Raw genomic sequence first — 15,502 nt, 5'->3', positions numbered from 1 at the left:
GCCTGGTCAGTACATTCCACCTGAGTCCAGGATAATAGTAGCCACCATAGACCTAATTAGTGCAGTTTTTCAGAGTTTCCACTGGCTGTGTATTTGAGCTCAGTTAGTATTATTTCTATATAGATGCATGTTACGCAGATATCCTGATATGACCTTTGTTAGGACATTTTTGTGAGAAGTTAGCCTGGCATATGATGTCCACTATTCTAGTGGGCACCTTGCACCAGTCTAATCGACCCTTATTGATGGTGGTTGTAAAGTCAACCTTATAGACAAGCTATCCTAGTGGTAGCATGGAACAGCAGTCTTAGGCTAAGACTTCAGAGAGCATGTGAAACAAGCTGTTTTACCAATTATAATCCCTTGAATACCAAATGAAAGGACACCACACAAGGTATATATCAAATATATATGTATTTATTCTAAACACAACCCCCTCTGCACTCTTTATGTGGTCAGAGGTCAAAGTACATCAGAAGTTACTCAATTAGCATACGATAAGTTGCACAAATACAGTTATGCCCTAGGGGCCTCACAAACCATATACTAAAGAAGTGGTATAAGAGCCACGTGATAGTTAGACAGCAGGCCTAGGGCCTGTAGAATCGCTGGGACTACACTAATCACCCAAAGGTTAGGAAGTAGGAGGCCCACGGGAGGCGCGTGCAGTGTCTCAACACAGTCGCGAGTTACCATTGACTTATAATGGGAAATGAAGAAGTTACAAAGTTACTGTTTAAGGACACTTCCGGATGGACTACGATGAAACCCCTTTAGACTAGGACACTTTGAGAGTCAAGACACATGGGAGCACCGGAGTACTCGTGTTACCTCACTCAGGGAAGCCGGCTGCATAGGTGCCTTTTGGTGTCGGGTTTCGTCGTCGTTTTCTATGGAGACCTGCAAAGAAGTGCTGCAGGCGACCAGAGGAAAAGTGTCCAGGTGGATCCAAGGGTGGATCGGTGATGTGAAGAACCTGAAAGCAGAGGGTACAGAGTCTGGGTCACTAGCCAGTGACCAGGAAGGAACCAGGCGATGTCACGTGCTTGATGGTGAAGAAGGTGAGCTTGTCTCTTCAGCCACGAGGTCCAGGAGGCATCGATGATGACCAGAAGCTGCATATGAGCTGTCCCACAATGGGTATAATTGACTGCGGTGTCGGTATCTGGATTGGACCCAACAAGCCTTGGCAACCGCAACCCACACAGGATGTCGAGATTGGCTCTGTTGCAGACCAGCAAGGACTGTGGCGCATCTCCTTTGAAGGGAAGCTGGAGCAAGCCTGCAGCAACCAGGAAAGCAGTTTAGTTTAGTAGCAAAGTCTTCAGGGGGCTCACTAGCCAACGGGCAAGGAACCGGGAAGATGCGTCAAGCTGAAATGCAAGAGCGGGCCCCACGCAGCACTCGTGGAGTGTGGAGGGCTGAGCTTTGGTGCAAATGGCGCTCGGGTCTGGGGCTTCTTGTACCTCGGTAGTTAAGCTGTTAGCAAAATGCAGGATGCCCAGGGTGTCCGGTCCCACGTCTGTCGTGTCCGCCATGGGTCTCAGCTTTGCTGTGGATGTGGGTCAGAGTTGGAGAAGTCTGAGAGTCCAGTTCCTGTGTCACTGAGTCTTCGGGTTCCAGCAGGAGCGTCGACAAAGCAGACCGGCAAGTTACTGGTGGTGCCTGTTTGCACAGGGTGGTCACTCCTTGACCACAAGGGAGATGTCTTCCATCTTCTAGTCAGAATAGATTGTCAAAGGTCCAAGAGTTCTGTATCAAAGTTTCTTTCCAGGATAATCTAACGTCCTGGGGACACAGCTCCTAGGCTTATACTAAGCTAAGGGGCTGGATTACCTGCTTAGGTCCCTCCTATGGGTGGACCTGAGAAGGGGGTGGTTACACCCCTTTCCCCTTGTCCAGTTTCGTGCCAGAGCTGGGACCGGAGTGCCCCTGCAACTGGGTTGAACCGGGCTATGCATGGAGCACCTTGTGTGCCCCAGGCAGTGTCTAGATGCATTCACTGAATGCAGCCCTCCCTGCCCCAATACACATCACCCCTGTCTGGGGAGGTGCTGGCACCTCCCTTGACAGGAAACCTGTTGTCCAGGCCGCTCTTGCTGGAGTTTCGCCCAGCACCAGGTGGTCAGACTCGTGTCTGTGGCAGCAGCATCCGTTTTGTGATGCTGAGGCTCTGTTTAACTTTAACCGGGTAAAGCAGTAATATACATGTCTTTTCCCTCATTTGTTTTACGACTGCCAAGATGTCCGGCCAAAGTGCTGCTATGACACCACTCTATGACCTTTTGTTGAAGAGCGGAAGTAGGGACATATAGTTTGTCTTCATGGTAATACAACTCTTCTTTGATGGTATGTAGGGGATTTTGCAACCAGTCTTCAGATGGCATGGCTAGGAGATGTTCCTTGATGTCATCAAGGAGTTTGTAGTCTTTTTCTTCCACCCCTAGTATCTTATTCGCGGGAATAATAGGAAGGGGTTTTTCCTTGTCTGTGCTTTTTTCATGTCCTAAACGTGACAAGGCATCAGCCTTTCCCTGCTGTGACCCAGGCCGATAGGTGATCAGAAAACCGTATTCACTAAAGAATAACAGCCACCTCATTTGCCTTGGCGTGAGAGCTCTTGCTGATTTAAAGAACTGAAGGTTTTTGTGGTCTGAATAAATGGTGACTACATGGGGGGATCCTAACAAATGATGTCTCCACTCCTGAAAGGATAACTTAATGGCCAACAGTTCTCTTTCTCCTATAGTATAATTTCTCTCAGCAGGTAATAAGATTTTTGAGAAATATGCTATGGGATGCATTTGTCCAGTCTCGGTGTCTCTCTGTGAAAGGATTCCTCCTACAGCATAGTGAGAAGCATCCGCCTCCACAAAAAAGGTTGTGTGTTATCTGCATGATGAAGAATAGGAGCAGTGGTGAACTTATCTTTTAAGTTACAGAAGGCTTGCTCTGCTTCGGCCGACCATACAAAAGGCACCCCTTTCTTCAAAAGTTTTGTAATCGGGGAAACAGAGTCAGAAAAGCGGTCTATAAATCGCCTATAAAAATTAGCGAAGCCTAAAAAAGACTGTATTTCTTTAATGGAGGTGGGACTCGTCCACTTAACCAACGCTTCCACCTTCTTGGGGTCCATCTGTATGCCATCAGGCTTAATCATGAAGCCCAGAAAGTCCACTTCTGAAGTGTGAGACACACTTTTATCTAACTTTGCGAACAAGACGTTTTCTTGTAATTTGTTCAAGATTTTCCGAACATGCTCCACATGATCAGTTTCATTCTGTGAGAATATGAGGATATCATCAATGTAGACTATGACGAAAATATCGATGTATTCCCTTAAGATGTCGTTTATGAAATATTGAAACGCCACCGGCGCGTTTCACAAACCAAATGGCATGACACAATATTCATAAAGACCGAATTTGGTGCGAAAGGCGGTTTTCCATTCGTCGCCTTGCTTGACGCGTATCAAATCGTAAGCACCCCTGAGATCGATTTTGGTGAAGATTTTTGCTCCTTTAATTTGATCAAGGAGGACAGGAATTAGAGGAAGTGGGTATTTGTTTTTGATGGTAATCTTATTCAATGCTCTGTAATCCAGGCATGCCCTGAGCCCACCTTCCTTTTTATCAATAAAAAACAGAGGGGAGGACACAGGTGAAGTAGAGGGTCTGATAAACCCCTTTCTTTGCATGTATTCTAAATAATCCTTCAAATAATCAGTTTCTGAGGGAGTCAGGGCGTAAATGCGACTACAGGGCAAGTCTGCACCGGGTATTAAGTCGATGCGACAATCATAGCTCCTGTGCAGAGGCAACTTAGTAGCTTCTTGTTCGCTAAAGACGCCTTTATTCTCCAGATAATGGTCAGGTAGTCTCAGGTCAGCCCCTGTTTGAACAGCACAATATAACGGGAGTTCTTGTTCTGTGGCTTCTTGGTAACAGTGGACTTTACAGTACGGGGATATCAAGGTGACAGTTCTTTTTACCCAGTCTATTACAGGGTTGTGTACCTGTAACCATGGAACTCCCAAAATAGCACCGAAATTAGGAGCGTCTATTAAATCAAAAACAATACTCTCCGAATGTCCGTTGTTAAAAACTATGACCATAGGCGAGGTTTGATAACTTATCAACCCAGAAGACAACTCGGACCCATCTACAGCCCATATGGATTCAGGTTGTTGTTTAGCAACAAAAGACAAACCCAGTTGTTTAGCGAGTTTTAGGTCAAAAAAGTTTCCAGTAGCTCCGTAATCTAAAAGAATAGACATGTTGTGCTGTTTTTGATTCCCATAAGTGAGGGTGACAGGTAACATAAAGTGTTTTACCACTAGAGATGTTAATAGTTTGTTGGTAGAGATCTGCTGGGATTTGTAGCTCGAGGAATTGATCTCTCTATTCCTCAAGCGTTCTAGTTTTCCGAACTAGAAAGGCTGCTGGCTGATAGTCTTGGGGCGAACGGGGCATTCTTTTGCATAATGGCACCCTTTGCCACAATACAAGCATAGATTCAGCTTTCTTCTCTTATCCTTTTCTTCTGTAGGCAAGGGACCTCTTATTCCCCCTATCTGCATGGGTTCTGGAGTGTCTTTTAGTAGGGGTTTCTCAGGTTTGGTCAAGACAAATCTGGGTACACTACTTCGATTCTTTTCCCCTTTCCTCTCATGCAGTCGATGATTTAACTTAACGACTAAATCAATAAATGAGGCATAGTCTTCCGGTGGGTCAACTATTTGTGAGAGTAAATCTTTTAACTCCTCACATAACCCACGGTAAAACAAGGAGGTCCTTTTCTCTTCTGGCCAATGTGTTTCAGAAACTAGACGATTAAAATTAGTGATATAAGTAAGGAGATCTTTGGATCCCTGTTTAAGATTTAGCAGAGCTGTATCGCTGGCTTGCATATACGTATGCTTAGCGAAGAGGCTTCTCATCTTCTCTTGAAACAGGGAGAGATCATATAATATGGGATCGTTATTCTGTACCATTGGTACAGTCCATTCAGCTGCTTTTCCCAGCAAGATAGGAAATGATGAAGGCCACTTTCGCAGAGTCATCTGGGAACGCTGCTGCTTTGCATAAGAACTGAAGCTGGCATTGGTTCATAAAGACATTATATTTGGTACTATCCCCTGTGAATCTCTCGGGCATAGCTAAGGGGACCGGGCTAGGAGTATGCACGGTGACTTGGACAGGAGACATGGTGGAATCTCCTTCAGCCCCTTTTACTGTTTCTGTAGAACCCAGAGTGAATCTGGCAGGTTGTATGTAGCTCTTGCGAGATTTAGGGATAGTTCCGTTTTCTCTATTAGCTGTTCTTAACTGATGTACCTCTGCCTGTAGTCTTTGGTTTTCGACTCCCAACCTACCCACCTCTGACTGAAGGGTCACTAAAGCAGCAGTTAGGTCTTCCATTGTATGTACCTGGAGGTTAAGGTCAGTAGCACCCAAAGAAGGGTCGGGATTCATCTTCGTTCAGGGGAAAGATATTTCGTGGGCTTGGCTTTCTGTTAGCAAATTGACCCACTTTCACGGGAACGAAGAAGAATCCCTCTACCTCCAGGACACAGAAGCAAGAATGCGATTGGAAACACACTCCTGTCTACTGTCCCCTAAAAGTATGAGGGAATAACCCAAGGAGTGTCCACCACTCTCCTCATACGGGGGGTCAGTTTGCAGTAGGAAGAGTCTCAGGTGGTCGTCCAGGCTAGGAAACAAAATCAGGTAGCACTAGATAATATACACTCTTATCTATGTATCACTGTAACTTTTTTAAACATTGACATGCAGGATTGTACCAGGTATTCTTACCCCAAATGCAGGTCGTGATCGCCTTGTAGATGAGTTCTGCGACGAGAGGAATCAGGAGACCCAAAAATAACAGGCCAGGCAGAACAGAACTATCACAAGGACTCACACACCAAACACTCAAAAGAAAACAAGACAAGGGGTGAGGTGTCCCAGCTGGCTGTGTGGGTGCGTGAGCAGCGGAGTGGAAACACGCTCAGGAGGAGAGACACCCGGCCCTTAGGGACAACCAGGGCGGAGCGCTCTCTCTCAGAAGGGAAACAAAAAGTAAAGGGAAAAATAGGTTGCTTAGAGCCACAAAGTCGGCTGTTCAGGAAAGAGTCGAGCAAGACGCCCGCCCAATGCGTGAGGAAAGGTAGGGAAAGAACCAAGACTGGCTCGAGTGCGATAATAGAGAAATGCCGAACACCGGCAAGAACTTTCTGACTGCGCACAAGGAAAGCGGGGCACTGCAGCAAGGGACGGCACCAATATGCAGGAAGAAATATCTCCACAAACGCCGAGAGGGATCTGCAACACGCCACGGAGGACGCGATCAGGAACCAGGAAGTGGAAAAGGGGCGTGGTACTGGAACAGTAAGCCAAGCAACGGCTACGTTCCCTCATGCCTCTTTACGTGCGCTAGGGAGCATCAATAAATGCCATGACTTTACCGTGGTTAGGGTGATGGTCTAAAAACCGGCGTTTCTGCCCCAATCCCACATGTCAAGGTTTTCTAATTCCTAACATGGAGGTGCCGAACAGTTGTTGATGGTGTCCTATGACTTCCGTGACGATGATCCGGTCTTCCTGCGGACTGATCCCCGTCTTCCTCTTCTCCTTGCCCTTCCCCGAACACGGGGTTCCATGCCGGTCATCCTTGGGGCTTGCGGGGTTCGGCTTGTCCTCTGCACACGTTCCGGGTGCATCCATGGTTCTACGCAGTAAGAATTGGTTCATTTTTGTTTCTTTCCTTCCTTTATAGTGCATTTTCCCGCATGACGCATGGGATTCGCAGGCCTGGGGCTGGTTTTATCTGATTTTTGTCCCGTGATTTGCCTCATCGCATTTTTTTTGCATTCGCGTATTGCTTTTTTTGCAGCGTGGCGTTGATTTTCACGCGGATATATGACGTGATATCTGGTGTCTATCGCATGCTACCGCCTTGTTGTGAATTCCACGTTGAAACAGGTTTATTTTCCTGCGATAGGCTGCAATGTTGAAAGTTGCGTTACGTTACTCTTGCAGTAGTTATCACACGTTCTTGTGAATATACCGCTCAGAGTTAACAATTATGTGTACAATCATTTTGTAACAGAATATTACATCAAACACAACCATCAATTTAATATAATATTTAAAAATATTTTTTCAATGGTTTTGTTTCACTACATGTAGTAGTGATCTAAATAAAGGTTTTCTTGGACAGTTTTATCTGAGACCACATATAGTGCATAGAGCCTTAAAGCAAGATCAATAGCCTCCTTCAATCTGAAGCATTAAAATTAAACATTTATAATAAAATCCTTTTTAACCACAGTCCTATTAAGTAATCTCCCTGTCCAGGAGGGTCCTGCTTACTGAGTAAAATTGAATTCCTTTCCCTATTTAAAGTGAAAGTTTTGGAAAGCTTGATTTGTCCTATCTGCTCCCCTGTCATCTCCAAGCATCTGATCAGTGCCAACTGATAAATAATGGTAGCCAATTGTCCAGTGTGTGGTGATGATATTCGCTCACAGCCAGTATTGTGTTGCTTGGACCAGCAGCCCATGTGCCAGTCTAGTCTAGTAGTTGTCTGCATCAGCCTGGTCAGTACATCCCACCTGAGTCCAGTATAATAGTAGCCACCATAGACCTAATTAGTGCAGTTTTTCAGAGTTTCCACTGGCTGTGTATTTGAGCTCAGTTAGTATTATTTCTATATAGATGCATGTTACGCAGATATCCTGATATGACCTTTGTTAGGACATTTTTGTGAGAAGTTAGCCTGGCATATGATGTCCACTATTCTAGTGGGCACCTTGCACCAGTCTAATCGACCCTTATTGATGGTGGTTGTAAAGTCAACCTTATAGACAAGCTATCCTAGTGGTAGCATGGAACAGCAGTCTTAGGCTAAGACTTCAGAGAGCATGTGAAACAAGCTGTTTTACCAATTATAATCCCTTGAATACCAAATGAAAGGACACCACACAAGGTATATATCAAATATATATGTATTTATTCTAAACACAACCCCCTCTGCACTCTTTATGTGGTCAGAGTTCAAAGTACATCAGAAGTTACTCAATTAGCATACGATAAGTTGCACAAATACAGTTATGCCCTAGGGGCCTCACAAACCATATACTAAAGAAGTGGTATAAGAGCCACGTGATAGTTAGACAGCAGGCCTAGGGCCTGTAGAATCGCTGGGACTACACTAATCACCCAAAGGTTAGGAAGTAGGAGGCCCACGGGAGGCGCGTGCAGTGTCTCAACACAGTCGCGAGTTACCATTGACTTATAATGGGAAATTAAGAAGTTACAAAGTTACTGTTTAAGGACACTTCCGGATGGACTACGATGAAACCCCTTTAGACTAGGACACTTTGAGAGTCAAGACACATGGGCGCACCGGAGTACTCGTGTTACCTCACTCAGGGAAGCCGGCTGCATAGGTGCCTTTTGGTGTCGGGTTTCGTCGTCGTTTTCTATGGAGACCTGCAAAGAAGTGCTGCAGGCGACCAGAGGAAAAGTGTCCAGGTGGATCCAAGGGTGGATCGGTGATGTGAAGAACCTGAAAGCAGAGGGTACAGAGTCTGGGTCACTAGCCAGTGACCAGGAAGGAACCAGGCGATGTCACGTGCTTGATGGTGAAGAAGGTGAGCTTGTCTCTTCAGCCACGAGGTCCAGGAGGCATCGACGATGACCAGAAGCTGCATATGAGCTGTCCCACAATGGATATAATTGACTGCGGTGTCGGTATCTGGATTGGACCCAACAAGCCTTGGCAACCGCAACCCACACAGGATGTCGAGATTGGCTCTGTTGCAGACCAGCAAGGACTGTGGCGCATCTCCTTTGAAGGGAAGCTGGAGCAAGCCTGCAGCAACCAGGAAAGCAGTTTAGTTTAGTAGAAAAGTCTTCAGGGGGCTCACTAGCCAACGGGCAAGGAACCGGGAAGATGCGTCAAGCTGAAATGCAAGAGCGGGCCCCACGCAGCACTCGTGGAGTGTGGAGGGCTGAGCTTTGGTGCAAATGGCGCTCGGGTCTGGGGCTTCTTGTACCTCGGTAGTTAAGCTGTTAGCAAAATGCAGGATGCCCAGGGTGTCCGGTCCCACGTCTGTCGTGTCCGCCATGGGTCTCAGCTTTGCTGTGGATGTGGGTCAGAGTTGGAGAAGTCTGAGAGTCCAGTTCCTGTGTCACTGAGTCTTCGGGTTCCAGCAGGAGCGTCGACAAAGCAGACCGGCAAGTTACTGGTGGTGCCTGTTTGCACAGGGTGGTCACTCCTTGACCACAAGGGAGATGTCTTCCATCTTCTAGTCAGAATAGATTGTCAAAGGTCCAGGAGTTCTGTATCAAAGTTTCTTTCCAGGATAATCTAACGTCCTGGGGACACAGCTCCTAGGCTTATACTAAGCTAAGGGGCTGGATTACCTGCCTAGGTCCCTCCTATGGGTGGACCTGAGAAGGGGGTGGTTACACCCCTTTCCCCTTGTCCAGTTTCGTGCCAGAGCTGGGACCGGAGTGCCCCTGCAACTGGGTTGAACCGGGCTATGCATGGAGCACCTTGTGTGCCCCAGGCAGTGTCTAGATGCATTCACTGAATGCAGCCCTCCCTGCCCCAATACACATCACCCCTGTCTGGGGAGGTGCTGGCACCTCCCTTGACAGGAAACCTGTTGTCCAGGCCGCTCTTGCTGGAGTTTCGCCCAGCACCAGGTGGTCAGACTCGTGTCTGTGGCAGCAGCATCCGTTTTGTGATGCTGAGGCTCTGTTTAACTTTAACCGGGTAAAGCAGTAATATACATGTCTTTTCCCTCTAGAAGGGTGGAATGCTACCCCCGCCAGAATTGGCGGGGGGGGGGACGGGGACGGGGGTAGTATTCCAAAGTGTTTGACACCTTACACGACATGTTTTGATGAAGCCAAACCAAAGTTAGCATTAACCGCGAGGATTATAATGCACTTAAGAGTATATGGTATGGCTATATCATAGAAAAGCTATAAGGAGATGGTTCCGAAAGCTGCAGAGGGGCTAAGCTCATGCTAGGGCACCCTCTCACATAAAACCAAGCACTCTGCCTCCAGGATTGTCGAGGCCTACTATAGGGGTGACTTATAGGTGTATATGTGTCTATATGTAAAGGTAGATATAAGTATACTATATCTAAGTAAGGGGTGATTACACCACCTTACCCAAGCTGAGTGATCAGCCTGTGGTGTCAGTTTGTAGGGCCAGCCAGGGGTGGCATAATACGTGCTGCAGCCCCTGGTAGGCCTTGGATGCACCTATGCCCTGGGTACCTATGTTACACTATACAGGGGCTCACAGAGGTGACCCAATACCCAATCTGGTGTGTACCTAAAGTACATGGTATCAATTTAGAGAGAGAATAGCTGGGCTGTGGGTCTGATTAGCAGGCCCACAGCCACATTAAAGTCGAAAAACGAGAGAATCACAGCAAAAAGTGTGGGTGACCATAGGAAGCAGATCCTACTCTCATACAACTTTGCTTTAGGAAGATGTGCATATTTGGTGGGAAAAGAGTTTTTAAATTTGCATCACTCTGTGGATAATCCCTCTAATCCGATTTAGTAAAATAATGGTGATGAGTTTTCTGAGCTTATGTTTTTTTGAAAATTACATGTGTTCTTACTCAACTCACAAAGCTGACTTGTTCTAGTATCTTCATTTGACAGGTTGATGAACCCCATCCCTGAGAGCTCCTGCTGGGTTCAGGAGGATAGAAGGCTGCTGATGATTGTTCCAGCCAATAACGTGATCAGACTCCAGATCTGATAATCTGAGGTCGTCTGGGTGCTGAGGGGCTTCTGGGCATTAACATGTTTGTTTTTTTATCTTGGTTGGTGAGTCTTTTTTTCTGTAAAAATTAATCATTTGCTTTAAAAAAATAAACCCTGCAAAATGCAAATCTTTGAATTGGCTGTTTTAAAAAAATTATTTTCTTCACATGTATGTTTGGTTTGTCTGTAAAGCGTGAGTTGCAGAACTTAATTGCTTCTAGGCACTATTAGAGAGGAACACTAGAGAGTACTGGTTACAGTTGGTCAATTTGATGAATTGGGTTCAGAAAATGCATGGTGTTATTGAAGGTGACTGTTTTTTAGGTCTCGCTGGTGTTAGCAGCACAAAGCGCTGCATCCAGCGAAAGACCTTATGTTGTGCACTTGCCGGGAATGTTGGACAGGGGAAGGGTACGCGCTTTCCCTCGGCGATTTCATCTTGTGGGCGCGCACGCCCAGCCCGGCGCCGTGCACATCTCCTGTTCAACATTCACCGCAAGTCAGCCTCTCGCCTCTCTCAATCGCGCGCAGACACACAGCCACACTCATGCATTTACACACACACAAACGTGCACACACACACACACACGCAGGCACACACACGCAGGCACACATGCACGCACACACACTGCATACACACACGCACACACACACACACACACACATGCACGCACACACACACACGCATGCACCCACCCCCCCACCCACTCACCTGGCTCTTTTGTCGCGACTCCCCTGGTATCTCCGCCGTATCACCTGGCACACGCGCGGGGCTTCCCTCACTCATGGGAGCCCCGCACGTGTTGTACAATAGCTAAGAAATTTAGCCATGCACGTATCCCAGACCCCAAACTCCAGTCTCAGCAAGACCCCCATTCCATGTACTCACAGGTCATTGCTGGCCGTGCTCCAAGGTTCGCAGACACCGAAACTCCGCTCTCTCGTACTCTCCTGACGTCACTGATTGCCGCCGGACCGACCGAGCGCCGTTTACTGAAAAACGGTTTCACTCCGCCCTCGAGACCCTACACCCTATTGGTTAATTGAACACCATGTGATTCGTGCTTGTTTTATGTTGAGTCTACCGCTGCAAAAAGTATGGGGAAAACACTCGCTGCACAGTTCTATGAAAAAATATTGCATCTGAATGGTCATTTAGTAGTAAAATGTTCTGTGAAAGTCGTTCACAAACTGGGCTGCAGGAATGTTAAAATCGGCCCTGTCCCTATTAGTGTCCGCTGGTTACCGCACTCCACAGCTAAAATCGGCCCTGTCCCTATTAGTGTCCGCTGGATACCGCACTCCACCGCTAAAATCGGCCCTGTCCCTATTAGTGTCCGCTGGTTACCGCACTCCGCCGCACTCTGCCAATCATCTTTGACCTCAGGGTTTTGCCTCTCAGAATTGCTCAAAATGGGACTTAGGCCCAATAAAAATTAGCTGCCCTGATGAAGTGAAAATAGACTGAACTAACGTACCATGAAATGAAAGGTGAGCGCCAATGTGTCTCAATAGAATGTCGTGAATCGGGTGCACCCTGTGAATGCAGCCTGCCTGAGCAGCGCCTATTGCAATGGCGATGCCAGCAACCCGTGAGGGAGCACTATGCGCAACAGGTCGGCCTGCCAGGGACAGGGCTTAGAAGTCCTTTCAGGTCACGCAGGGGCACTGTGAACTACCGTGGATGGTTTGTGGGTGGAGCCTGTCATGTTTGTGTGTCCACACAAGAAAATGCTGGCTGTGTGGGACGATTTAAAGGCGAGGGAGTCTGTCGGAGTGAGTTGTGATGTCACCTGTGTGTGCATTATGTCACGGCTTTTAGTGAAGCGCGCTTCTTGCCAATTGTATGGTTTCGTAGCACTTTCTGAGACTTTGTGCACCTTCTGTGAATAATAAGGGTCCTGCAGGCCTAAATGCAGCCAAGATAAAATAGGCTGATTGCTTCCAGGTTGAGTAGCTAAAAAATAACAACCATAAAAACAGCCGTAATGTGATGCAGTGCGCTGCTTAGATTATGACTTGGTGCCATTGCACCTGCCGCTCTATTGATAGCCTTGCCACTGCACACTCACTCCTAATGCTTATCTTTGTAGTACGGGCGCCAAATTCATTTAGAATGCAATAGGTCTTCCATTTGCGAGAGTTTAAGCTATTGGCGTTGTAAATGACAATGCCTTTTATTTTGGTTTTAAAAACAAGCCATAAATAAAAGACATTGTCATTTACAATGCCAATAGCGCAAACTCTCGTAAATGCGAGACCTATTGCATTGCAAATGCTTGTTTCATTTAAAGTTCTCTGAGACTAGAAGGCTGAATGCAGCTGATTGTAAGGAAGGGAGCTTATGAGTCTGATTGAGTGGGTGAGGGCAAATTTTGTTGATGCTATTCTGCACGTTGACGTCCAGAGTAAGTCATAGGACTTTGGGGCATCACCATGTCATTAGATCCCATTGGCCATGATTCGGTTGTATGTAGTAGTATGTTTTTGATTTAGCGCTGATGTCTATGTCGTTGGGGGTGTATGAAAGACTGTGGGAGAGGTTGGTGCATGGTTCTGAGGAATACAGGATCGGCCATTCTGCCACTCTGACATGAAGGTCTGGTCAGCTTTCAAAATGGGATAGGCTGCCATGAGCAAGCCATAAAAGCCCAGAGAGTCTCATTCAGGGGCGGATCCTCCATTTGAACGGAGATGCGTTGCCCCACTGAAATGCCCCCAGAGAGAAAATTAAAATGGTAATGAAGTTAATTCACTATCATTTAATTTTTCTTCACCCCATCTTGAACTGAGTGTCAGGATGGGGGCTGGGATGCAGCTGAATGACAGCAGCAGAGAGAGCAGGGCACTTTCAGTTTAAAGTGTGCATGTCTTTTTTGCCGGCCGATCTTGCGAAGGCCAGCCACACATGTCTACTTTAAACCTCTCTAACCGAGCTGTCTTAAGACAGCTAGGTTAGAGTAAGCTAAAGAGTCTAGAGCGCTGTGGAGTGACGAGTGGGGCCACTCCCACCAATCCTAGCACTGCTCTCATGCTGGTAGGAGCAGCGTTAGGGTTGGTGAAGGGGATTTGGAGCCTGCCTGCCTCGAGGAAAGAAGACCATCGAGGAGGAGGAGGAGGACGTTGCATGACACTTGGATGTAAGTTATTTTAATTTAATTTAATTTTTTTTATTGTCCCACCCAACCTACCACACTCTGGACATGCCAGCCGTTACTGGACCCATTCTAGTTGGGGCCTTCTGCAGGGGATGCCAGTGGGTGCCAATTTGAACATTTTTCTCATGGCTGATTTCAGTTATTATTGTGCTGCTGTGACTGGGATGCAGTTGTCTCCTCTTGATTTACATTTGGTTCTTTTGAAGATTAGGGTTGGCTTGGTCAGATCAGAGAGGCTTTCCAGGGAGCTAGAGTGAAATTTTTTCAGTAGATTGGTTTCAAAGTTCTTCTTAGTAATATCGTGTTAGGTCAATGTACACTACATGCCATAGTCTAAGCTTGAGTTGACAAGGGCGCCTTCATCCATTCGGTGACTTTCTGTGGATATGAAGAACACTGTTATATTTTTTAGACGTTTTAGATGGTGGAATGAAGACTTAATTGCTTAACCCATCCGGCGAGATCTAAATAAGGTCTGTAATTTAAAACCCTTTTGCATTGAAGTTCAGTTCAGCCTCCCATAACCCTCATATATACCTGATTGTTTTGCTTTGATGGCATTGGTGTCTACAAACCACTTGGGTGGAAGGCAAAGAGTGATGGGATGTCTAGGTAGAAGGCGTAATCCTACGACTGGTATCTTGATTTTTAAAACCTGGTGAATTGTAGTCTGTTCTGTCCCACCTATTTTTCACTTGATTTAAAGTCACTACATACCCACTCTAATTGGTTGCATTTGCCTGTTATCATTATGCACATTTGCGTATTACCTGCTTTTAAATAAAAAGCTTAGGACTGGGTTCTTAGGGGTTTTGTCTAGATGTTAAAAAGGATGCCTGAGTTTCTGATTACGTTCTTTCCGGAATTGATGTTAATGATTTGATTTGATTACTTGGTCATATTGTTGGAGGTGGTTTATAAGGCTAGTTTAGTTCAGAGTGTGGAAGGCAACAGATTGGTCAAGAAGGATGTTAGAAATGGGCATTCTGGTTGTCTGAGTATGCACCCTTTACAAGCAGGAACCACCACTCTAGTCAGGTTGAGCTAGATACACACTAAAAGATAACCTGTAATCACCCTCTGGTAGATTTGCACAAAGCAGTCAGGCTTATCTAAAGGTGCAATGTGTAATGTATTTGTGCAACACACACAGTAACACAATAAATACACAACAAAAATCTTTCACACAGGTTTAAAAAATAGAGAATATTTATCTGAGCAAAATAAGATCAAGATGACAAAAATCCAATACGTAGAAGTTGAGATATGGATTTTTAAAGAACAAACCAAAAATAGCGGGACTGGTGCAAACCCAAAGTTCAGGCCAACCATGATGGAGGGCAGGCCAACTACAGGACCCACACAGGCCCCACTGAGAAAGTACTGTGGATGGAGCAAAGCGTCAATGCTGAGGGCTCGATGTGTCAATGATTTCCCCGCTTAAGTGAAGGCAATGTGTCTTTATCGAGCCTTCAGAGCACCAGTTGTCAAGCTGCGCAGTGCATGGAACCACATTTTCTTTGCTAGCTTCGTGACGCCATC

At 46.3% G+C, this 15,502-nt stretch overlaps 1 protein-coding gene across 1 annotated transcript in view; it reads left to right on the top strand.

Annotated features, from left to right (window-relative positions):
- Positions 1-10,892, top strand: part of LOC144772869 (coagulation factor XI-like) — a 297,549-nt gene extending 286,657 nt beyond the window's left edge. Inside the window, exon 11 of the mRNA XM_078657511.1 lies at positions 10,698-10,892. Within this exon, the coding sequence (XP_078513637.1) occupies positions 10,698-10,702 (5 nt within the window). The 3' untranslated portion in view covers positions 10,703-10,892. The remainder of the gene's footprint in view (positions 1-10,697) is intronic.
- Positions 10,893-15,502: the final 4,610 nt, after the last annotated feature.

This window comes from Lissotriton helveticus, chromosome 1_1, assembly GCF_964261635.1.
Source record: "Lissotriton helveticus chromosome 1_1, aLisHel1.1, whole genome shotgun sequence".
NCBI lineage: Eukaryota > Metazoa > Chordata > Amphibia > Caudata > Salamandridae > Lissotriton > Lissotriton helveticus.
Note: the sequence above shows the minus strand (reverse complement) of the source record. Positions and strands in the feature narration are given on the sequence as shown.